This window comes from Myotis davidii, unplaced genomic scaffold (genome assembly GCF_000327345.1).
Source record: "Myotis davidii unplaced genomic scaffold, ASM32734v1 scaffold443, whole genome shotgun sequence".
Lineage (NCBI taxonomy): Eukaryota > Metazoa > Chordata > Mammalia > Chiroptera > Vespertilionidae > Myotis > Myotis davidii.
Genome location: NW_006294062.1, coordinates 137,867 through 161,237, shown reverse-complemented (window position 1 = coordinate 161,237; position 23,371 = coordinate 137,867). Strand labels below are relative to the sequence as shown.

The 23,371-nt window shown below is 39.4% G+C and overlaps 2 protein-coding genes across 2 annotated transcripts in view; one reads left to right on the top strand and one right to left on the bottom strand.

The window, feature by feature from the left end:
- SERPINA10 (serpin peptidase inhibitor, clade A (alpha-1 antiproteinase, antitrypsin), member 10) overlaps positions 1 to 2,732 on the top strand; it is a 14,199-nt gene extending 11,467 nt beyond the window's left edge. The window contains 1 exon segment of the mRNA XM_006767953.2: positions 1,937 to 2,732. The gene's annotated coding sequence lies outside the window, so the exon portion shown is untranslated.
- Positions 188 to 23,371, bottom strand: part of PPP4R4 (protein phosphatase 4, regulatory subunit 4) — a 99,049-nt gene continuing 75,865 nt past the window's right edge. Inside the window, exons 15-25 of the mRNA XM_006767956.2 lie at positions 19,310 to 19,415; positions 17,259 to 17,406; positions 13,271 to 13,415; positions 9,433 to 9,474; positions 9,271 to 9,345; positions 6,052 to 6,118; positions 5,550 to 5,633; positions 5,167 to 5,260; positions 4,611 to 4,681; positions 3,261 to 3,408; positions 188 to 830 (exon numbers count right to left, since the gene is read on the bottom strand). Coding sequence (XP_006768019.2) covers positions 806 to 830; positions 3,261 to 3,408; positions 4,611 to 4,681; positions 5,167 to 5,260; positions 5,550 to 5,633; positions 6,052 to 6,118; positions 9,271 to 9,345; positions 9,433 to 9,474; positions 13,271 to 13,415; positions 17,259 to 17,406; positions 19,310 to 19,415 — 1,005 coding nt within the window. The 3' untranslated portion in view covers positions 188 to 805. The remainder of the gene's footprint in view (positions 831 to 3,260; positions 3,409 to 4,610; positions 4,682 to 5,166; positions 5,261 to 5,549; positions 5,634 to 6,051; positions 6,119 to 9,270; positions 9,346 to 9,432; positions 9,475 to 13,270; positions 13,416 to 17,258; positions 17,407 to 19,309; positions 19,416 to 23,371) is intronic.

The window sequence follows — 23,371 nt, the reverse complement described above, 5'->3', positions numbered from 1 at the left end:
GCATACTGTGATGGAAATATTAGCATTAGTATAAATAAAGGCTGTTGACATAGCATAAGCATGATAGCTCAGAGTAACAGCTGATTCAAACTATATTCATCATTTTTAATTAAGGACAAATACAATGTAAAATGTAAACAAAGTATAAAATAAAATTTTCTAGGAAATAAAGGAAATCATGAATCTATTATTTTTAAGGTAATTGTGGCTAAAAGTTATGAGAAATCTTCGTGGAATTTCCATTGCCAAATTTAAGTTTCAGAATATCCGGGTACGCCACATGGTCACCACAGTCAGACTGATAACATAGTAGACTGCTGTTTGTGCCCTTTTCAGTGTGGTTGTTGGGCTTGGAGATTCGTGAGAAACAATGCCTTCCTAATTGACTCCCAGGCCCCTCCAAGTGATTCTCTAGCAGGGCATTTGCAGTGGATGTGGGCTTTCGTATAGGTTTAAATGCTAAAGCTCAAGAACAAGTAAACGGATGGTTTCCTGCACAAATAGATTCAGCCGTGTCTCTTCTGCAGCAGTTGGTAAAGCACATACTAAAGATGTTTTTCATTACACTTCACTGTAACATTGGAATTCTGCAACCACATTATTATTTAAGAAATATATATATTATGCCTCCTACGGAATCTAATTTCAAATATGGGGCTTTTAGCAACATCAGCTGCCCTAATGTATCTCTTTCCATTAATTTAAAAAAAAAAAAAAAGGAGCCCCAGCCATTGCTTTAGCTTTTGTCCATCAATCACATTATCTCCAGGTGTCTTTGTTTTGCCTCCTTCATCAAGCAGATGATTTAAGGATTGGATTTTCTGGATTTTCTTTGTCAAAAAGGATGAGAAGAAGAGAGGGGGGAGGAAAAGAAAGAGGACGGGGAGAGAGGATAGAAGGAGGGAGTGGTGAGGGAGGAAGAACGGAAAGGGAGAGAGAGAAGAAAGGAGAAAACAAAACATGAAAAACTGTATCCATATAATGCTTTAAAAGTAAATAAATATATATAGAATCTACTATGAGAATTCTGAGTTAGTGAAAAATAAATTGCATATTAGCTATTATTTGGAATTACCTTTAATTACCAAATCCTGTATGCCCCTAAAATAGCATTCAATTCAGTTCATACAACTTTCCTTACATTTTTTTTCATATAACCATAACAGAAATTCAGCTTAAATACTAGTATATCAATTATCTGGCTTTAAAAGATTTTAAGATACAATGCATTCCCATACATCCTTTAAGACATCTATATTCCTAACTACCAGACTGTGTCATCTGTGTGATACTAAAAAGTTGGAGAAGGTATTGTATAGAATTTTGTTGAGCAGGAAAAACAGATATTAATATATTGTGAAATTATTTCCTAGGCTTATTTTAAGTATAAAGGATATGTTTCATTGGGACATAGCATGGTGCGGAACTATAGGTAATACTTCACAGAAGCATAAGGGAACATAACCACATGGAACCTGGTCCGGTTATGGGCAGTGTGCATTCGTGAGAAAGTCCAAATGAGAAGCACATTAGCTGGAGGTACGGTTATGGACTCGTAGATTCAGTCACACGTTAAAAAAGCAGCTGTGATACCAATATTCCTCCTCCCTCAGAACATTCAGAGCAGGAGAAACAAACGATGTGATTTGTTAGCAGAGTGTTTGTTTCTAGATTCATTTTTTAAACAATTACATATATAATTGATTATATAATTAATGTAATTATACTTTATATATCAAGCAGGAGAAAATTCAGTCTATGAATAGGAAAAACATGCTCAACAATGAAAGAACAGATAAAAAAAGTAATCTGAAATAAAGGAGAGTTGATATGAAGTTTCAATGGTCTTTATTTTTAAAAAAATGCCTGTGGCATTTAGAAAAATAAGTTGAGAAGAGAATGAATTGTATGCTGATGTAATTGTGTTCTTCACTAGAAGAATTCTGGGCGATCTTTGAGAGGAAGGCCAAGAGTGATCGAGCGGACGGATCACAGGAGGCCAGAAAAGGAAGGCACCGTGGCAGGTAAACCAGAGGCAACCCTGTCATTTTACCGACGAGACATGAGGCCCAGAGCACTAAGCGGAACGTCCACAGCTGCTTAGCGGCCCTGGAGCGGGCACAGGCTCAAGCTCCGTGCTCTCTGCAGACATGACCCTCTTCTGGCTCAGTCCTCATGACTTTTAAATGGATCGACCACAGTATAATCATTAGAGCAACTGTTCCAAAGAGCATTCTCTGTAAATAAAACTATCCTCTATATTAACGTTACTAATTTGTAATCTCAATATCATTTTTTTCTATTTCCTATTACTTTTTTCTATGATACATGATCCTACTCTTTCCTTGAGCTCCTTTCCATAAGTTTGAATGAATCTTACATACATCTATATTTATATATACCGGTGGGCAATTAGAAATTTAGAGTAAGTTACAATATAGTTCAGTTCCTAAAAGCATGGAGTTCCCAATAAAAGATGGATGTCAGAAACTTTATTAGAATATTCATGAATTCAGTGACATATGTCTAAAAGGACATCTGGATGCTGTTTAAATTCTGATTTAATCAGAAGATTCGGGCATCCTGTAGGAAAGAGTAAACCTGTGAGTAGAGTTGGGGCAGCCTGGACGAATCACATCCACGTGACATGACCTGTCTGTCATCAGGATGGTTCTTATGGGGCAACCCTCTTCCACGTTTAAACTAACAGAAACAAAGGCTTCAGTGATTCACACACACATTAACAGCACATAAAAGTAACCCAGGGGGCAAGGAGGAGACAGGCCTTTATAACCTCAATGTTAGGGACAAGTACAGTGGACAGGACTCTCCCACATGCTGACCCACAATCTGGACTCCATGCTGCAGGCAGATTGCTTAAGTAGCAGCAGGGCCCATCTTTCTGAGCTCTGGGCCATGAAACACTGTCCGCTTACACTAGCCATTCAAAGGGATGCAATTACACCAGTGTCGTCTTGAATAAAGTCCCTGAAGGCAAACATTTCACAGAAAATTTTTAAAATCTCAGATATTAGTGGGAGCCATTTAAAGTCTCTTGTTGATGTCCTTACGTTGCCGTGTCTTTGCCATAGACAGGTCATTTTATAAAGTATCAACGTAACAGAGGCACGTGTGCTAAGAATCCCTTTTAATTTAGAACATTTCCTGTTACAGTTTCTGTTCTTTGGAAATTAGTGGGAAGGAAAGTGCACTGAGAAAAAGAGGAGGATGACACACTTAGTACATCGCTGACTACTTACAAGGTGGCCTTACGTGGTGGCAGATCTTTACCTCCACTGCTCTTTGGATCAACTGAGTTCCCTGTCCCACGGGAGGTGCTGGGGAGGGGAGTGTTAGGAGAAAAGGACGGAGGAAGACTAGTGGCATTACGAGTCCGGAATGAGTCATCTGAAAGGAACACATGCATAGTCAGACATATTCCATTTACTAAGTTGGGAACCTAGGAGAAGAAAGCTTATTGGTAGTGGACATTTTTTCTTTTAAAATCAACTTATTAGAGTACAGTTTATATATAATAAACTGCATCACTACCAAATGTTTCTTCCTGCCCCCTGTAATCGCTCCCTCTATTCCCCAGTCCCTCTGCCTCCCGTCGTTAGGGATTTGTTTGCATTTTCTGAATTTTATATAAATGGAATCAGATAATGTGTATCCTTTTTGTGTCTAGCTCCTCTCATTCAGCATAATTATGTTGAGGTTCATCCATGTTGTTATGTATATCGATTCTTCATTTCTTTTTATAGCTGACTGGTATTCCATTGTATGGATATGTCAAAATTTGTTTATCCATTCTCCTATTGCTGGACATTTGGATTTTCCCCCAGTTTTGACTATGATGAATAAAGCTGCTCTAAACAATCATGTACAAATCTGTGTGGAGATGTAGGTGTTGATTTCTCTTCAGGCAAAGCCTAGGAGTGGAATTGCTGGGTCACACAGGAAGGTGTCCAAAGGAACGGCTCCCTGTGGCTGCCCCCAGCAGTGTCTGAGCGGGCGGAGCGCTGCCCATGTCCCCGCGCACTCGACACTGTGAGCCCTTCGCTGAGCCGAGCGCTCACTGTGAGTAGTCTTAGTGGGACACAGCCACCCATTCATGTGCCATCGATGGCTGCTTTTACCCACAAGGGCACAGTAAGTCCTCGTGACAGAAACCAATTTGCCTCTATGCCTAACTATTGACTCTCTGGCCTCCTAACAGAGTTTTCTGACGCCTGGTATAAAGTTTCAAAGGCATACATACTATTGCAAATGTTTAGCTGTATATTATCTATAGGAAAGCCCTAGTGTTTTAACTAAGTTAATTACTGCAAAAAATTTTACTCTCTGCCTCCAGCAGGTCCTCAGACCGTGGCAAAACCTATCCTATCATTTTGTCCTGTTTCTCTTTTAAAAGAACTCTTAAGTTTTGATACAGTGAGAACAAAATAGTATAGTCAAGTATTTTCTCAATTGATAGAAAAAAAATTCATAGGTATTTGATAAAGATACAAATTTAGAAAAAACAGTATCTAGAAATAAAAAAATTATCTAAGGAAAATCATATTTCATTGAATTTAGCAATGCTTTGAGGCGCTCAGATTTCTACTTACCAGTTAGTGAAATCATAGAAGTCTTTGCTAACCCTGAGGCAGAAGGTGTATATGCTGCTGTAGAAGTTTTACTGGAAAAGAACATAATTACGTTTCAAATGCAAGAACATGTTTATTTCAATCCCATTCATCCAGCGTTTGGTCTTTCTAAATCCTCTTTTTTTAAATGCTTTCCCCTATTTCCTATGAAACATGCTTGTTACTTCTACTTCTCATTTATTCTTTCTATTCCATCCCTCACGATAATTATGTGCCCTTGACCGGGAATTGAACCCTCAACCCTTCAGTGTGTAGACTGATGCTAACCACTGAACTAACTGGCCAGGGCAAGGCATTATATATTGTCATGGCAGTAGTCTTCCTAGAATACCAGTACATATTTTTATGCAAATTGGTAGACTACTATTTTTTTAACAGTCTTTACAGAAGAAAAAAATTATTTACCTATAGAAAACTCAAAATTAGTGCTAATTTTTATAGTAATGTAAATATTTCACATATAATAAGATATAACTATAAAATAAAAATTCAAACAGTAAGAACTGACAGATCATACCTAGCACACTTGTCTAAGTTGCCATATTTTGCATGAAAAGCTTGATTATTAATGGACTGGCTTCGAATCAATTTGGATTTCTTGATTTCTTTGCCTAGAGTAACAAGCAGAAGGAGAAAGTAATTGTTCACTTCACCTTTAGATGCTCCACGCCCGTTCCCTCTCCCACTCCCACCGTTTTCAGTAAACACAGATGGGCTAGCTTCCTTTCCTTCGTTTGAGCCATTGGGCTATCTTTATCCCAACTGTCCAATAAGAACTACCAAAACAAACACTGGAAGGAAAACGGTGCTTTAGCACAATGTATCTCATCTAAGAGAGTGACTTGCCCTATAATTACTGTTTATAAAAGGAAACAGGAGGCACAAGAGGCTGTCTCTTACTTGCTGACGGGGTGCTGGAAGAGGGCCCAGGAACAGCAATGGGGATGCTCTTGGGCAGAGCTGTTGGTGTCTTGATGTCTCTGCCTAAAATAAACTCTGCTTTGAGTGCTGTCATGCCCTCTGGGTTCTTATTCATCTCCACAAACACACAGACAACACAGAAAAAATGAAACACTATCCCTTGCTAAGCAGCATTCTTTCCCACATAGTCTTACTCTGCCTATTTACACATTTCAACCTTAGTTATTCAGTGATTTAATTTCACATTCTTATTGCTGCTATCACTTTCCTTTGAAGGGTCTGAAGCTCCACACTGATCCCCATCACTTATTCATGTATTCTTAACATCCATACAACATTAAGCAGCCAGTTTTTTAAAACTACTTTTAAAATTAAAAGCAATTTTCCATATAAAATTAGTAACTCAACATGGTCTTTCAGAATGCCAGGATGAAACATGAATCGTGTGATTTAGTGATGAAGACATAAGAAAACAACTTACGTTTCTTTTCAAAGGTTTTTTCATTCACGGGCCTCCCCTCTTGTTGCTTCTCTTTCTCTAATTGTTCCTATTATTAAAATAGTATCTGAGCATTAAAGGTAAGCATAGATTTAAAAAATGTTCTAAAGAAAAATTACTCTAAGTTCCAGACATAAAAATATTGTTTATAAAAATTTCTTTAGCCAAAACCGGTTTGGCTCAGTGGATAGAGCGTCGGCCTGCGGACTGAAAGGTCCCAGGTTCGATTCCGGTCAAGGGCATGTACCTGGGTTGCGGGCACATCCCCAGTGGGAGATGTGCAGGAGGCAGCTGGTCGATGTTTCTCTCTCATCGATGTTTCTAACTCTCTATCTCTCTCCATTCCTCTCTGTAAAAAAATCAATAAAAATATATTTTAAAAAATTTTCTTTAAAAAGTAATTTTTTTTCTAAATTAGTGTCTCCAGTTTCTTTCAGATTTGTGATTTGTGTGTTTTCTTACATCTCCAGAATTGTGCTTTTGGGGACTTGTTAAGCTAAAACAAGGAGTTTAGTAACACTATGGGAATGAGCCTTTATTTTCTAAAATGTATTTACTGATTCTCATTAGCAAAATATTTGTTACTATTAGTCATTTCCATTTCTGATTGGTAAATAGCAAAATAGTGCTTTTTGTTTTTTTTCAAATATGTTTTTATTTATTTTAGAGAGAGGAGAAGGGAGAGTGATAGAGAGATAGAAACATCAATTGGCTGGCTGCCTCCTGCACACCCCAAGCCTGCAACTCAGGCATGTGCCCTGACGGGGAATCGAACCATGGACTTCGTGGTTCATGGGCTGATGCTCAACCACTGAGCCACCTGGCAGAGCAAAATGTTTTTCTTTAAAAAGACTGAGAAGAAAGGAAATGGTCTTTGGGACATGTTAAAAGATGTCTTATTGAAGTATAATATACATAGAGAAAGTACACAAATTATAAGAGTACAGCTCAATAAATTTTCCCAAAATGAACATACCTATATAGCCACAGCAGCTCACAGATCAGGATATAAAACATTACCAAAACTCGTGTCCCTTATCCCAATAGAATAAGTAGGCAAGAAAATCAACAAGCATGGCAAGTTCTGAACAAACTATATATATAGAACACCACACTCAACAACTGGAGAGAACACATTCTTTTCCTGTGCACCTGTGAAATAATGAAAAAGGTAAGAAAAGAGACAAGATAAAAATGTCCACACAGCCCTGGCTGGTGTGGCTTCGTGTTTGGTAAGTCCACCACACAACAAAGGGTTGTGGGTTCAATTCTTGGTCAAAGGCACATACCTGGGTTGCAGGTTCAATACCCGGCCTCATTCAAGGCATGTGAGGGAGGCAACCAAGCAATGTGTCTTTCTCACATCATGTCTGTCTGTCTGTGTTTCTTTCTCTCTCTCTCTCTCTCTCTCTCTCCCCCCTCCATCCCTTTCTCGCCTCTCTCCCCTCCCTCCCCCCCACCCTTCCACTGTTTAAAAATTAATGAAAAAAAAATCCACGGTTGAGGATTAACAACAACAAAATCTCCATATAGAATTGGATTGCATGAAAAGAACCAAATGAAAATTCTAAAACTGAAAATAAAAAATATAAAACTGAAAAATAAAATATCATTAAGAGTTATCTGCCAACAGTAGTGTTATCTATGTCCTCTATCTTTTCCTCTATTATCTTGATCATAGTAATCATAGTTATCCTGAAGTCCTTGTCTGCTAACTCCAGTATCAGGATCATCTATGGGTCTTTTTCTATTGCCTGATTTTTCTCTTAGGCATAAATGATTCAGTCCTAAAAAATATTAGAGCTCTCTTAGTCTTAATCCTGAACTAGAAAGTGAAATTAAAAATTTTAATTCCATTTGTAATGATACCAAAAACATAATATACTTAGAAATAAATCTAACAAAAGACTTCCTTGAATGCTACACTTAACACTATGAGACAGGGGTCCTCAAACTTTTTAAACAGGGGGCCAGTTCACTGTCCCTCAGACCGTTTGGAGGGCCGGACTGTAGTTTAAAAAAACACTATGAACAAATTCCTATGCACACTGCACATATCTTATTTTGAAATAAAAAAACAAAACGGGAGCAAATACAATATTTGTATTTGCATATGGCCCATGGGCCGTTGTTTGAGGACCCCTGCTATGAGAAAAAGTAAAGGAGGCTAGGGAGTGGGGGTGGCCGGGGGGGAGGTTAATGGGGGGGAAAGGCGACCTTTATAATACTGTATGTAATACTTTAAACAATAAAATAAAACTTTAAAAAAGTAAAGGAGGCTAAATAAATGGAGGGGTAGACATAGTACATGAATTAGGAAGACTCATGTTAAGATGGCAATTCTCCAAATTCATCTGTAGATCAATCCTAACACAATCCTCACAAAAATTCTAGCAGGCTTTTTATAGAAATGAACAAACTGATCCTAAACTTCATATCAAAATAAATTATGATGATGGAAAAAGCATGACAAAAAAATCACATGCATATTATTAAATTTATATAAATTCTCGTTGCAAACTAATTTGTAGTGACAGAAACTAGAGTAATGTTTTCTGGGGTCTGGCGTAAAAGATATGAATCATAAAGGGCCATGCAGAAACCTTTAAGGGAATGAAAATGTTTGGTGCTTTGATTGTGGTGATGGTTTCATAGATATGCCCATGTTAAAATTTCTCAAATTGTACACCTAAAATATATGCAGTTAATTGTATGTCAATAATACTTAAATAAAATAGTTTTTAAAGTCTTTCAAATATCATTTTCCTTATAGTTCATAAAATAACAGATATCAAAAGATCAGGACTCTTGCCCTGGCTCGTTGCTCAGTGGTTAGAGCGTCAGACCAAAGGGTTGTGGGTTCAACTTCCAGTCAAGGGCACATACCTCAGTTGTGGTTGCAGGTTCCCTGACCCCGGTAGAGGCAAATGCCAGAGGCAACTAATCAATGTATCTCTCTCATGTTGATGTTTCTCTCTTTCTCCCCTCCTCCCTTACTTCCACTCTCTCTCTCTAGTAATCAATGGAAAAAATATCCTCCAGTGAGGATAACAAAAAAAAAAAAGATCAGGACTTTTTAGTGATTTAGGAAGAAAAAGAGTAGTGTAAAATTGAAAGAAATTATTTAATAGGTTTAATAACAAAGCATATTTAATATTGGTCAGAAAAAAATACGTGTGTGTGCATGTGAAAATAACATACCATTTCCAAAAGAAGCAGTTCCTCTCTTTCTTTCTCTTGATCCAACAAATCTTTCTCATAAAACTTGTTCTGAAACTAAGTTTAAGTTTAAAATGAAACTGTGGAACATTAATAATGAGTGTATGTCAACTTTTAAGAATAAAAGCAAGAGAGTATACTTACAGCATCCATAGACATTTCCATTCTGTCCAACTCTAACACAGTCTGTAAAGAAAGTTTTTAAAATATTCAACAGTAATAAAATCAACCATCATTTCACAAAAGACTCTTTCCAGAGGGAGTTTCAAATAGGAGACTTCTACACTATGTATAAGGTTAAGTTAGAAACCTTTTAAAGTTCTTCCCAATTCTACATTGTATTTTTTATTTTTCATCAATCTCTATATTTTTAATGCCAGGCTCTATTAAAACTTTTAAAGTTTTTTACTTTAAGGAGAGCAAGTCTACGCCTGGCCAGTGTGGTTCAGTGGTTGAGTGCTGACCTATAAACCAGGAGGTCACAGTTCAATTCCTGGTCAGGGCAGATGCGGGGTTTCAGGATCGATTCCCCAGTGTGGGGTGAATAGGAGGCAGCCAATCAACAATTCTCTCTCATCATTGATGTTTCTATCTCTCCTTCTCCCTCTCCCTTCCTCTCTGAAATCAATAAAAATATTTTTTTGAAAAAATGAAAGAAGAGCAAGTCTAGAGGAATATTTTAAATACTAAACATATGCAATTTAACTAATTTCTAATAATTCTCAGTGCCACTCTTCTGAATTTTCAGAAATACAGTATAATTTCTGAACTTTATAAAAACCTTTTAGCTAAATATATATAACCTATCCTTTGGCTTAAAATTCTTAATTCCTTTCCTTCCCACATAAACTTTTTATCAATATGACACTCTAACCAATAGAAAAGACTTTATTCTGAAAGCATTCTCTCAATGTAATATTTGTCTTTCAGAATATATTAGTCTGACACCAGCTATTTCAATCTAACAATGATCCATTCACCCCACGGCTCTGTCTCTGACAGAGTAGAGTACTTCTCTCTAGTGGCCAAAATAAAGTACATCTACACTTTCATAAGCCAATGCTATTCATTGCAAACATATATTTAAAATTTTATTTTTATGCTGAAATTTATAAAAATTTGAAAATTTATCCCATGAAATATCTTTTAAATAAAGTTATTTCCCATCTTAAAAAACTGACAAGAGTCAGCTATTCCATGTTTATCCGGAAGCTTTGTGTAGCTTCTCTCAAAGGTTCCCATACCAACACCTCAGTATGATAACATTGTACTACAGAATTTTGATGGGAAAGATTGACTGCATACTCAAAATAAGAGAAATATTCCAGAATAATCCATTGATTTAATTATATCATTTCTGTACCTATTTATGGGGTTAATTTATATTATCTTAAGCTAACAGATTCTTTCAGAAAAGTAGCTAACCCTCTCATGTACTATTTTGGCATGTTAACTTCATTGCCTAAACTTCTGTAATTAAATAGCAAGGTCAGAAATATCTGATAGAAACAAGTGTAAGTGTGTGTGTGTTTAAATTTAGATACATGTCCAGGTGCTGGCTATTTCTGGTTATTTCAGTTGATGGAAAGGAATTCACATCTCAGTAAAATAAAATTATACTAATTAATACAAAGTTATCAAGTCACTTCATTAAAAAGTTCCTCATGTGACACTGGAAATTATTTCTAGGGGAAAAAAATCACAAACAAAGAATTCTTCTTTTTCTCAAATAAATGCCATTATTTAAGATATTAATAAATCAATTTCTCTCACTACAAATAAATTCTCAAAAACTATGTGTCCTGAAGTTCACATTCAGAGTCATAAAAGCAACCACTGTTTTGTTGTTGTTAATCCTCACCCGAGGCTATTTTTCCATTGATTTTTTAGAGCAAGAGGAAGGAAAGGGAGAGACAGAGAGAAGCACTGATTCGACAGAGACACATGGATTAACCGAGGTATGTGCCCTTGACCAGAATTGAACCCCTGACCCTTCAGTCCTGGGCCGAAGCTCTATCCAGAACCAAACCAGCTAGGGCAAAAAGCAATCACTTTAATTTGACTTAATCTTATAAAAACAGTAGAGGCCTGGTACACGGATTCGTGCACTGGTGGGGTCCCTTGGCCTGGCCTGTGGGGATTGGGCTGAAACCAGCTGACATCCCCGGAGAGGTCCCGGATTGTGATAGGGTGCAGGCCATGCCAAAGGACCCCACCGGTGCACAATTGGGGCTGGGGAGGGACCACAGGAGGGCTCCAGGACATGTCCGGCCCATCTTGCCCAGTCCCGAATGGCCGGACCCCAGCAGCAAGCTAACCTACTGGCTGGAGCATCTGCCCCCTGATGGTCAGTGTGTGTCATAGCGACTGGTCAAACGGTTGAGCAAAAAGTCTCCCACTGGGGATGTGCCCGCAACCCAGGTACATGCCCTTGACCGGAATCGAACCCGGGACCCTTCAGTCCGCAGGCCGATGCTCTATCCACTGAGCCAAACCGGTCGCGGCAAGCATATAGAGTTTTTGAAGGCTAAAGTATTTTAACCCCTAGAGTGACGGGGAACGCGATCGCGCTCCTCCTGCAGTGTCACTATTAGATGCTAGTAGTTCACTCTTTATTGACAGATGGCACCTAAGTGCAGGTTACTTATGATGCCGAATGTTTGTAGTGATTTTTGAATATGTAATTTCATTTACTTGCAATTCATAATTTTTTCCCTAAACTGCTGTAAAATCAGCAAAAATGCCTTGGCAATTTTAGCATAGTTCTAGGATATTGGTTGGCACTCAAAGGGTTAAGGTTTGACTTCACAAATCAAAATTCTGACTGTTTTAGTGTTCCAACATTCCCAAACAATCCCGATAATAAGATCACACACTAAAACAAAACAAAAACCCTAAGACACAATGTTACTTTATTGAAAAAAGGATGCTCTTGGGAGTAAGAGATCTATACTCTAGTCCTATTTCTGTCCCTTACTAATATGATCTTAAGCAGACACTTAATATCTCTAGGTCTAGACCTTCTGTAAAGTCACACACACTGAATTACTGCAGAGGGCCCCTCCATGGCTAAATGTCTATCAAATGTGCCTTTTCCATTTTACCAACAAAGCTTTCCCAGATTATAATTGCTTGTAAATAAGGTCTGGTGAATGAAGTATTCATTACTAGTTAAACAGCATTTATTGAGCACCAAAAATGTGCCAAGCTCTCTCCTGTGGAGCTTATATTACTAAAGGGTGTCCCAAAATTCACGCAAGAAGTAATTTTGATAGAAAACACAGGCTTATAATTAAAATTGTAAATTTTTTATTGATTCGTAAAGTATATAGTATAGGGTTAGACATCATCAGACCATTCTTCTTCGAAAATGCGGCTGCTCAGGCAATAACAAAAGAGTGCGTATGTGCCAGCAAAGCCGTGGAGGCCATTTACCTGATATGCTATTCCGTACATAACCCTATACTGTATACTTTATGAATCAATAAAAAATTTACAATTTTTATTATAAGCCTGTGTTTTCTATCAAAATTACTTCTTGCGTGAATTTTGGGACACCCTTTACTAATAATATCTAATGAGTGCCGACTTTCATGTCCAATTGTAGCACACATCAACCAAATCAGTTTCTAATTCTTAGTATACTAGCAAGGATATAAAGATTTTAACATAGTGCCATCCCATCAAGCTAAAACAGTGAAGATATAATTAAGATTATCCTTTTTTTAAAATAGGTTATTGATTTTAAAAGTGAGAGGGAGAGGGAGAAACAGTGATGTGAGATCAAAACATCAATCAGTGCCTCCTACACACCCCCAACCAGGATTTGAGCCCACCCTGGGCACATGCCCTGACCGGGAATCAAACTGACAACCTGTTGGTACACGGGACAATGCCCAGCTAACTGAGCCACACCAGCCAGGGCTAATAAAGACTGTCTTAATGCAAGAAATACAAATGTTGTGGCCAGCATGAGACTTACTCTTTTTACAATAGCCAGAACATCTTTATCTTTTTCTTGACATAGAAGTTTTCTCACGCACATTTCTAACTGTTGAAGTAGATGTTTATCTTCAGGGATCTTCAGAGTAGATTTCACTTTGGGCAACAAGTAGCAAAGTTTCATTCTATAATAAATTAAATACTATTTACTGGTGTGTAAATGTATAACTTAAATTTAATAACTGTATATAATAATAGTGACATAAAACTGAAAGAAAAACCCAAGTTGTAGGTAGCCTAAGAGTTTATTTATTATGCAACAAATGCTCATGGAGTGCCTAGAATGAGTTGAGCGTTCATTATTCCAGGTGCTGCAACACAATGGTGAATAAGAGCAGCAAATCCTGTGGTGTCATGGAGCTTACATGCTAGCATGAGGGGAGGGAGGGAGGACAAACAAAGTAAAATGTTAGATAGTGGTAGGTGCTGTAGAGAAAAATTACATGGGATAGAAAACAGGGGAGAACCAGAGGAGGGAAGTTACAATTTTAAAACAGGTGGTCAGAGAGGGTTGCAGTGAAGGTTTCACTGAAAAGATGACATTTAAGCAAAGACCTAAAAAAAATAAATCAATGAGGGAATTAGTCACATGAATACCTGAACATTACAGGCAGTACCTGCAGTAAGAGAAAATGTCCTGTAGGGGGAGCTTACCAAGGTGCTGTCCCAAATTAACAAATTGGCCCAAATTGGCAAATTGGATGAGAGGACAGAATGGGGCAAAGATGAGATTAGCAGATCTTTGAGCAGCAGTAGGAGGCCAGCTCATCCAGGGCCTTGCAGGCCACTGTTCCGAGACTGGCTTTTAAGTGCAATGAGAAGCCAGGGAAGGTTTGAGCAAAGGAGTTAAATTGTCTGACTTAGGGGTTTTATTTGTTTGTTTGTTATATTTTTTTTATTTCAGAGAGGGAGAGGGAGAGAGAGAGAGAGATAGAAACATCAGTGAGAGAGAATCATGGACTGGCTGCCTCCTGCACATCCCCCACTAGGGATCAAGCCCGCAACCTGGGCACACGCCCCCGACTAGAATCGAACCCAGGACCCCTCAGTCCACAGGTCGAGGCTCTATCCACTGAGCCAAACCAACCAGGGCTGACTGAGGTTTTGAAAGTATCGTCTGGCTATTGTGCTGAGTTAGACTGCAGATGGCCAAGGACAGGAGAAAGGAAACCACAGGGGAGGCCCTTTCAGCAATTCAAGTAAGAACGGCGTGCCTGAACCAGATGATGGCAGTCAGGTGGTGAGAAGTGTTGGGTTCTGAATACACTGTGCAAGCAGCAGGGTGTGCTGAGGGCTTGGCAGTGGAATGACAGAAAGGAGTGAAGGTTCTGACCTGAGCTACGGGAAAGATGACATGGTTATTTACTGGGATGGAGAAGACCTCAGGAGCAAGATGAGGGTTTACTTTGAGACACATTAAGTCAGAGGTGCCTATTACATACTTAGTGGACATGTTAAGTGGGCAGTTGATTCAGTAAGTCTTCTGTTCGGGGCAGGTGTCCATGTTGGAGAGACAGTCAGGACTGTCAGCATATGGATGATCTGCAAGCCAGGGTGCAGCCTGAGTAGACGAGATAAAAGGGTAATGTCTAGGGCACAGTGGGTCTAGATCAGGCTGATAAGGAAGCGACAAGCAGACTGAAGAGCGCCAAGAGGTGAGAGGACAGGCAGGAAGGTGCAGAAAAGCTGCCTGGGAGCAGGCAGGCAGAGGAAGCTCTGCTTGGCTGGGCTCAAGCTCTGTGGCCGGACTTAGAGAGGGATGCTGGGCAGCTGTCTGTTCTATGGCTGCTGTTTTCATTTAGCCAGCTGAGTGCTCTCCAGACATTATTTTTATTTCTGTGCCGAGCCTGGAGACAGCTAAGTCCCCTGCCTAGAGATTTCAGGGTGCTTTGTCAGCTGAACCCTCAGTTAAGGATTCTTCTCATACAACAAAATTTGTTCTTTATTCAACCAAAAAGAGTCACGCTCCTCCTCTAGCGTTTCCAGCTCTGTCGACAGCCATCTCATTCAGAGCTCATCAGGCATGCTGTTAAGTCTTGTGATGCATTCTCCAATAAGGGGTCTCAGTCCCCCAAAGAGATTTTTTCTCACTTCTCATAGCTCAGGAGAAGGCTTCTTTGAATACCAATAATATTTTACCAGCCTTGATAATGACTCAGTGAATTTAAATTTTAAACACTCACTTAATGGTGGGAATAAAATACAGTATATGCACATTTCATTCTTTATAACCCAAGTCAGGTCAGAAAACATTTATTCAGCAGAAGTTATACAAACTACAGTAATGACTTATCTCTATGAGAATCCTGGGCCCATGATATTATGAAGACTTTGAGATTAGGGACAACACCTTTCTGGTAAACTAAACTCTTTATGTACATTATCTCTGCTGTACTCCTCAGAACACCCTATGAAGTAGGTACTAAGGAAATGGAGGCACAGGGAGGTTTTGTAACTTGCCCAAAGACACACAGCCAGTACAGGGCTGGGTATCAGCTTAGGCAGTAGCTCCAGAAACTCTCCTCCTAACCTGCATGACCCTACCACCCTTGCCTGTGATGGCTCCTATTCTATCTGCAATCTCTATAGCACTGGGCAAAGGCTTTTGTACCCAAAACCAGTTAGTACAAGGTGGTGCTGGACCCATCTGAGGGGCTGGCGGCCACCTAGGCAGGAAGTGGGAACCAAGACTTCCTGCTATTCAGTGAGCTCTTACCCACAAATATCATCACCATTCATAGAGCAATATTCAATTAATCTGCACTTGGCTTTTGCATTGGCAGGTTGCTTTCCCTTAGCGCCAATGCTATATGATTAGTCCCATTGCCCAGAGAGAGATGATTCCATTTCCTTTCAAATAATTTTTGTCAACTTCTTGATGATAGTTCATCTCATTGAAAGCCACTTTTCTAGAATCACAACTTCAATTTTCAAAATGTTAATAATATGGTCAGATCCATTACTTCTTTAGCAAGAGCTAAATTCTAAAGAATTATCAACAGTTCTTTAAATTTACTCTAAGGAAACCGCGCCTCTCACTTACATAGCAGAAAGGAGATGCACAAACTACTGAAGCCGATGCAGCAGTGCTTTCTGTGTGTTCTCACACACAAATTCAAGACGAAGCCAATCTCTAGAGATGTTCCCCTAAACAATGATCTCAAAATTCTCAGGTTGAACTTTTCAACATCTTTTGGCAGTTCTTCTTGTATATTTTCTCTCAACAGCCACCCCATGTTTACTGCCTTGACAATTCTTCCTGTTAGTTTTATAATATTGCCTACAATTCACGCGAGTTCATTATAAAAGCTGCACATGTCACACAGCATAGACTAAGTGGGTAGCATGTGAAAACCCAGCAGGGAGTTCAGGAGTCCTTCTATTCAGGGAGATCTTGGCCACCTGAATTTGTGTCTCCCCTCCAGACCTGAGGTCCTCAAGTTCCGAACAGAGACATGGCGCATAAAACACAGATATCTAATGGCTGACGGGCTAAAGTTCTCTTCAACTCATTATGCACTGTACAAATAACTAGAAGAGTATGCGTGTATGAATGCCACTGGACTATTCACTTAAAAATGCTAAAAATGGTAGATTTTATGTTACATATTTTACCACAATTAAAAGAAAGAAATAATATGCTTATTTTGGGATGGGGAAAAAAGGCAAAATACATCTATTACTTTTTTCAATTTCCAAGCGAGCCATTTCCAGTCCTGTACCCTCTAATCAAACAGTTAACCAACTGCAAATAACATCTATTGGGTTTCAAAAATGCAAGACAACTGAACATTGGAAAGACAAGAAAAAGCCTTCACAGCAGCCCTACCCCTGTTCACTAAGAATTCCAAAGCTAATACAAATTCTCTACTTGAATTTTTAATTGACTATAACATTTTGCATATATTCATTATAGTAGATACATTAAAATACATTTTTCAAATATTTTATTGGATTGATAACCATACCTCACATTTGCTACTGGATCATGTGTCAGTTCAATAGCAGGTAGAAAGAAATATTTACAGAAAAATGATTTGGAAAAGAGCTCTATAATAAATTCACAGGTATCCAAAAATCGAAGTCTATTCCAATAACTTTTTCCTTGGCCCAGTTCTAAAAACAAAACCAAAAAATTAACATAAGTTTAATTTTTCCTACATGAAAATACATGACAGAATCAGACACAAAATCCGTGGCACATTTCTTTAAACCCACAATTTATTTAGCAAATGCAAGAGATAAAAGGAAAAAAATCATATTATATACCCCAGGTTTGTAGACCCTCCCAAGTTAATAATACCTCAAAAAACAGAAAAAAATCTATTAAACATTGCATTCGATCCCATGAGCATTTAGTAAATATTGAATGACTACATCTACTATTTTTGATCACCCACTATGTGCTAAGTGCTTTAAACATATTGTCTCCTTCAATCCTGGAAAACAATCCAATGGGATAAGCACATAATTATCCCTCCTAAAAGATAAAGATACTGAGGTTCAAAGACATTACAGTCGCAGAGCAGGTTAAGTGCAGATATGTATAACTTCAAAACCTTTCAGCAACCAAATTAACTGTTTTCTTCCTTGTTTCCTTAAAAATACTTTGAAGTGAATAGTCATATGTAAATACAATATTATTAAATTACAAAATTAAAATAATTCGTATCAAATTAAAAAAATAATTTTCTCCCTTATTATATAAATGTTCAAAGGCAACATTTTTAATATTTAAAACCAAAATAGAATCTTCTTTTAAAATAAAAAATTTTAGCCCTGACCAAGTAGCTCATGGGTGAGAGCATGGTGCCCATACACCAAGGCTGTGGGTTTGACCCCCAGTCAGGGCACATATAAGAATCAACCAATGAATATGTAAATAAGTGGGATAACAAATTTATGTTTCTCTTTTCTCCTCTCTCGCTCTAAAGTCAATCAATAAAAATAAATCAATAAAACATTTTAAATGTAAGGTCCTACCCAATGAAAAATAAAAATGAAATTAAAATAGACTAAAAAATGAAACATTAAAGTATACTAAGCATAACTTCATAAATGAAATTTTATGTACTCTAACGTTTTGAAAAGCAGCAATCTATACTTAAAATGGTAAACTCTAATAACCAGAAAATCTCTTTACCTGCCTATACTGGACAAGAGTTTAATAAAAGCTTAAAAACATGATTATCAAAGTAAGTATACAATAATTAACAAATTCGCTAAGTAGATACAGATGTAGGCCACTATTTTTAGAATTAACACGTCCACTAAAGCAGTGGTTCTCAACCTTCCTAATGCCGCGACCCTTTAATACAGTTCCTCATGTTCTGGTGACCCCCAATTTCATTGTTACAAATTGAATATAATTAAAGCATAGTGATTAATCACAAAAACAATATATAATTATATATGTGTTTTCTGATGGTCTAGGGCGACCCCTGTGAAAGGGTCGTTAGCCCCCCAAAGGGGTCGCGACCCACAGGTTGAGAACCGCTGCACTAAAGGTTTTTGTCTTGATTTTGGCCCATAGCAAATTAAAATAAATTTACATTTGTTAATTGACTTAATTTTTAACACGTTATAAGCCACCTAGACTCACAGATTCACATTTATTCAACTCTATTAAAAAAAAAAAAAACCTCACTGTTAATATGGAAAATAGAAAGATAAATGCTTAGATACATGGATATTCTTTTTATATTTTAGTTTCAAATTATTTTTCATTAGGGGAGAAACTAGGCTTTCAACAAAAGTATACATATTTTAAGTTCTTGACTGCAGAAATTCACACACAAAAAAAGGCCCAGAATAATTACTTTCATTCATCACAGCTCTGATCCTGTCATATAAATTTCTAAAACAAACTAAAAATTACTTGTAAGACTCAAACACAAACACTCTAGGTATTACCAACATCAGCTTAACTACTCATGGCAAAATGATACATAAGTCAGAGATAATTAAGACCAACTACTTTGTTTACCTTTTTTCAAAATAATGGACAATGATTACTCACGTTCAATTAATTTTTGAATGACCTCAAGTCTCTGTTCTTGTTTACGATTATAACGTAGAAAAATGCATAAAGTTCGTGAAGCTGCCTTTTGGACAGGTAAGACTTTCTTAAAGAAAGAAGAAAGACAATTAAACTAGTCTATTAGTATATATTCTGACTAAGTTGGCCCCACAAATCAATTTTAAGTTATTGAGTAAAAGAGCAGTGTAATCTGCTTCTCAAATCACTGTACTCATATCCCTCTGATGTGTCTTCATAATTTAATGTTAATATCATTCAGGCAAATCAACTAATACATCACATTACAAAGTTAATTTAATTTGGCACGATCATTTCCATATCATCCAGATTTGATTCATATTTAACTGTCACTTTCTTGCCACTTCATCGTAACTGACAATCTCCCCAAATACATTCTCTTAGTCATTCCCTGAACCTGACACTCGTTTATTCAACAAACTTTAGCTAGAACATTCCCTGCCTCAGGTACATCACTAAAAATGTGCCACTTCTAAAATATAAATTTAGAGATTCCCATGATCAGGTATGTTCTTCAATCCTTCTGGCTCACTTCTGGCTCTTCAACCTCCATGCCATTGATTGAGATCCCTGGTCCATGACACAGATAAAACTTAGAATCCAAAAGTCACCATGTCACTCTTACAGGGCACTAAACGCTATTGTCCTTTGAATTTGTCACACCACTGGGAACAATCTCAATTCTAAATGAATTCAACCATCCACCTATATCAGGTTCGGGTTCAAGATACTTGTTAGAGAAAAATTTCTTAACCAGATATAAAGGGTGGGGCAAAAGTAGTTTTACAGTTGTTCATATGGGAAAATAATACAATAATTAATACATAATATACAAGAATAAACTCTGTTTTGCATACTTACAACTGTAAACCTACTTTTACCCCACCCTGTACTGTGTCCAGTATAAGTTCAGGTTCACCATCTTGGCTTACATATCCTATATAATAGAAGGCTAATATGTACACTGTCCCCTCGACCAGAAGATCGATCAGGGGGCAAGGCAGCCAGCCAGCCGCCCGTGGTCTCCCCCAAGCCGGCCCAGCCCAATTGGCCCCAATCGTGGCAGGCCAGCTGGACCTCGCCCTTGCACGAATTCATGCACTAGGCCTCTAGTAAGCATTATAATATTCAATTTTTGAAGATTCAGATTATTATAATGGGGAGCTTTGAAATTCAAGTAGGATAAAGTTTTACATTGCTGAGAGAATATTGCCTGCTATCTCATCTATATATATAAAAGCCTAAGTGACCGGCCAGCCACTATGATATGCAATGACCATCAGGGGGCAGATGGTCAATGCACAGGCATGGAAACATGGAACAGACTGATGAATCTCAGAGGGAAGGGAGGAAGGGGGGTAGAGAGGGAAGAGATTAATCAAAGATCTTACATGCATCCTAGAGGCCTGGTGCACGATTCATGCACCAATGGGGTCCCTCGACCTGGCCTGCAGGGACTGGGCTGAAACCAGCTCTCTGATATCCCCTGAGGGATCCCAGATTGCAAGAGGGTGCAAGCCAGGCTGAGGGACCCCAACGGGGTACCAATCTGTGCACCAGGCCTCTAAGATTTTATAAAACTCTTTCCATTATATGACATACTATTCTGTGCGGTGTTTTTAATATATTGAATGTAAAAAGGAAATGTTCACTACAAATTAGAACAGTAAATTTAGAAGTACACATAAACAGAAATATCACAAAATTTGAAAACAAAATTTAGATACATGAACTAAGTAAAAGCATGTTATTCTTTTCTTTCATTTTGTGTATACAATAGAATTTCAAATGAATATTTACTACTTACATGAAAATACAGATATTTTGTACTTTACAGTATCCTATATAATGAGCTAATATGCAAATAGTCATCACGCCCTCACACCTTAATGGCTCAGACACTCAACACTGGAGAGAGGAATGGGGACCAGCCAGGGACAAATGAGCTCGCAAGAGAGGAATGGGGACCAGGCAGACACAAATGAGCTCATGAGAGAGGAATGGAGACCAGACAGGCTGCGACCCAGGAGAGGGACAAGCTGCCCGCCCTGCGGTCCCGGGGACCAGTGGCTGTGCCTGCGGCCCAGGAGAGGGACAATCTGAATGCCCCATGGTCCCTGCGGTCCTGGGTGGCAGCAGCTGCACCTGTGGCCCAGGAGAGAGAAAAGCCGCCCGCCCTGTGGTCCTGGGAACCAGCGCCTGCAGCTGCAGCCCGAGTGAGGGACAAGAGGCCTGGGAGAGGAAGCCGCCTACCCCACAGTCCCGGGCACCAGCGCCTACAGCCTGGGAGAGGGACAAGCTGCACACCCCATGGTCCTGGGTTCAGCGGCTGCACCTGTGCCTGCGGCCTGAGAGAGGGACAATCCATACATCCCACAGTCCCCATGGTCCCAGGTGCCAGTGGCTGCACCTGCAGCCCAGAGAGGGACAAGCCGCCCACCCCATGGTCCCGGGTGCCAGCAGCTGTGCTTGCAGCCTGGGAGAGGGACAAGCTGGCGCCCCAAAGTCCCAGGAGCCCGCACCTGTGGCTGTGGCCCAGGCAAAGCCGCCTGCCCACAGTCCCCTGTGGCTGCAGCCAGCCCAGGCGAAGCCGACCTGAGTCCCAGGTGCCTCCAACCAGCTGAAGGATGGAATCCTGGGTCCCAGGTGTGAGGCGAGGCAGAGGCAGTTAGGAGCATCACACTGGCAGGGGAGCAGTTAGGGGTGATCAGACAGGCAGGCAGAGGAGTTAGGTTCGATCAGGCAGGCAGGCAGGCGAGTGGTTAGGAGCCAACAGTCCCAGATTGCAAGAGGCAGTTGGACATCCCCCGAGGGGTCCCGATTGGAGAGGGTGCAGGATGGGAGAGGGTGCAGGCTGGGCTGAGGGACCTCCCTCCCCTGTGTATGAATTTCGTGCTCCGGGCCTCTAGTACATTATAAAAGGTAAAAAAAAAAAAAAAAAAAAAGGTAAATTATCTTTGGAGCCAGAATTTAAAGGTAAATGCAATCATATCAAAAGCACATAAAAGGCAGCTTGAAGATGTTGGGACAATTTGAGCACACAAAGAATGGCTGTAGCTGATTAAAACATTATTTAATATAAAAATGAGTCTAAACAAGAGACAAAACCAAAAATAAAATTCCTTTGTCACCACTGCAACTGGCTTCTGCCCCAAATGCTAGCTCTGCAAATCAATGGAGGGAAAGAATAAGAATCCATCCTGTCTTTACATTTCCACTAGGAAATGTATTTCAGGTGATCAGATAGCCCAAGTGGATAGAGAAGAGCATCTCTTCACAGAAGAATATCATTAAAAGTGTAGAAGAAATGATAGAATTTTTAAAAATCACTCTTTTGCAAGTTCTAATGAAATAATTGATTCAGGTTAAGAATTATCAATACAGGAAAACAAAGATGGCGGCATAGGTAAACACTGGAAATTGCTGCCTCGCACAACCACTTCAAAAAAACAACTAAAAGACAAAACGGACATCATCCAGAACCACAGGAAGGCTGGCTGAGTGGAAATTCTACAACTACAAGGGAAGAGAAAAGCACACTGAGACTCAGAGGAGCTGCGGAAGTGCAGAGGTCCGGAGGCGCACATGGAAAGGGCTGGCAACTGAGGACACGGTTGTCTTTTTCAATCAGGAGGGAGTCTCAAGCTCCCAACTGCTCTGAACCCCCGTTCCAGGTGAGTTTCTGTGGACCAGACTCATACGGAGAGAAACTGGACTGTCTGGCATCGGTCAGAACTCGAGGGCGGCTTTCTCTCAGAGGTGCTTGCGGCGATTACCGATTACCGGGACACTGAGATGTGGAGCCCCTTAGGCAGGGCTGAGAATCAGCCATAGCTGCTTGCTCCGCCCTGTTGATCCCCTGAGACCCTGCCCCACCCAAGCTGCGGACAGAGGCTTTTGCATATGAAAGGCCTGGCCCTTTGCAATCTGAAAATTACCTAACAAACTGTAGCTGGACCAGACAGACCCAGAACTTCCAAGAGAAGGCCCAAGGCCCCACAGCAGTGTGCCTTGCTGCACAGC